Source organism: Cynoglossus semilaevis, chromosome 17 (genome assembly GCF_000523025.1).
Source record: "Cynoglossus semilaevis isolate Cse_v1.0 chromosome 17, Cse_v1.0, whole genome shotgun sequence".
Classification (NCBI taxonomy): domain Eukaryota; kingdom Metazoa; phylum Chordata; class Actinopteri; order Pleuronectiformes; family Cynoglossidae; genus Cynoglossus; species Cynoglossus semilaevis.
Window position 1 is genome coordinate 15,398,162 of NC_024323.1, and position 880 is coordinate 15,399,041.

At 43.2% G+C, this 880-nt stretch overlaps 1 protein-coding gene and 1 long non-coding RNA gene across 7 annotated transcripts in view; one reads left to right on the forward strand and one right to left on the reverse strand.

The window, feature by feature from the left end:
* caskin1 (CASK interacting protein 1) overlaps positions 1–880 on the reverse strand; it is a 29,774-nt gene that overhangs the window by 25,825 nt on the left and 3,069 nt on the right. The window contains exons 3-4 of the mRNA XM_017040333.2: positions 437–532; positions 189–319 (exon numbers count right to left, since the gene is read on the reverse strand). Of these exons, the coding sequence (XP_016895822.1) occupies positions 189–319; positions 437–532 (227 nt within the window). The remainder of the gene's footprint in view (positions 1–188; positions 320–436; positions 533–880) is intronic.
* LOC107989856 (uncharacterized) overlaps positions 1–880 on the forward strand; it is a 23,473-nt gene that overhangs the window by 19,609 nt on the left and 2,984 nt on the right. For all 6 annotated transcript variants that reach the window (XR_001761373.2, XR_003052411.1, XR_001761374.2 and 3 more), the window contains one exon: positions 220–561. This is a non-coding gene — a long non-coding RNA (uncharacterized LOC107989856). The remainder of the gene's footprint in view (positions 1–219; positions 562–880) is intronic.

The window sequence follows — 880 nt, forward strand, 5'->3', positions numbered from 1 at the left end:
TGGTTTTGTCAAGTAAGAATTTAGTGCGTGGTAATAAAGAGATGGAAAAGTAAAATTATTCCCCTCATAATTAAAAACTTCACATCATTTATAATTCTGTAGTCGAAGAACCTAGAAGACTCCGAGGAATCGTGCCGTCGACCATAACGTAGTGACTCATTTTGTGTGTGTGTGTGTGTGTGTCCCACCTGATGATGTCTATGTGTCCATTCTTGGCAGCCAGGTGAAGAGGAGACGTGCCGTTGGGGTCGCTGGTGTCTCCTTTTTTGGGCTCCAGCAGAGCAGCACACATGTTACTGGAGAGTAACAGCTGGACCACCTACACACACACACACACACACACACACACACACACACACAAATACACAAACATATATGTAATATTTCTCTTGATTATATTTGGCTCCATCTTCATCAGAACGACGGAAACTCTTACCCCGACTCTTCCGAACTCACAGGCCAGGTCCAGGGGGGTTTTCCCAGCGTTGTCCACGATGCAGGGGTTGGACTGATGCTGCAGCAACATTTCAGACTGAAACGTAGAAACACACAGACACACATGTAAGTGACGGTCATATATATTTGTTATTATTTTTCTTTCGGCTTTGTCCCTTTTTTTTCAGGAGTTGCTACAGCAAATCATTGATTTCCATCTGTCCCTGTTCTCTGCATCTCCTACTCTGACTCCAACTATCTGCATGTCCTCCCTCACTGCATCCATGTATCTCCTCTTTGGTCTTCCTCTCTTTCTCCTACCTGGTAGCTCCATCTCCGACATTCTTCTTCCAATGTCTCCACTGTCCCTCCTCTGCACATGTCCAAACCAGCTCTTTTTCTATAATTTTTTAGAAACATTTTTAGAAAAACTTAAAAAAAAAAA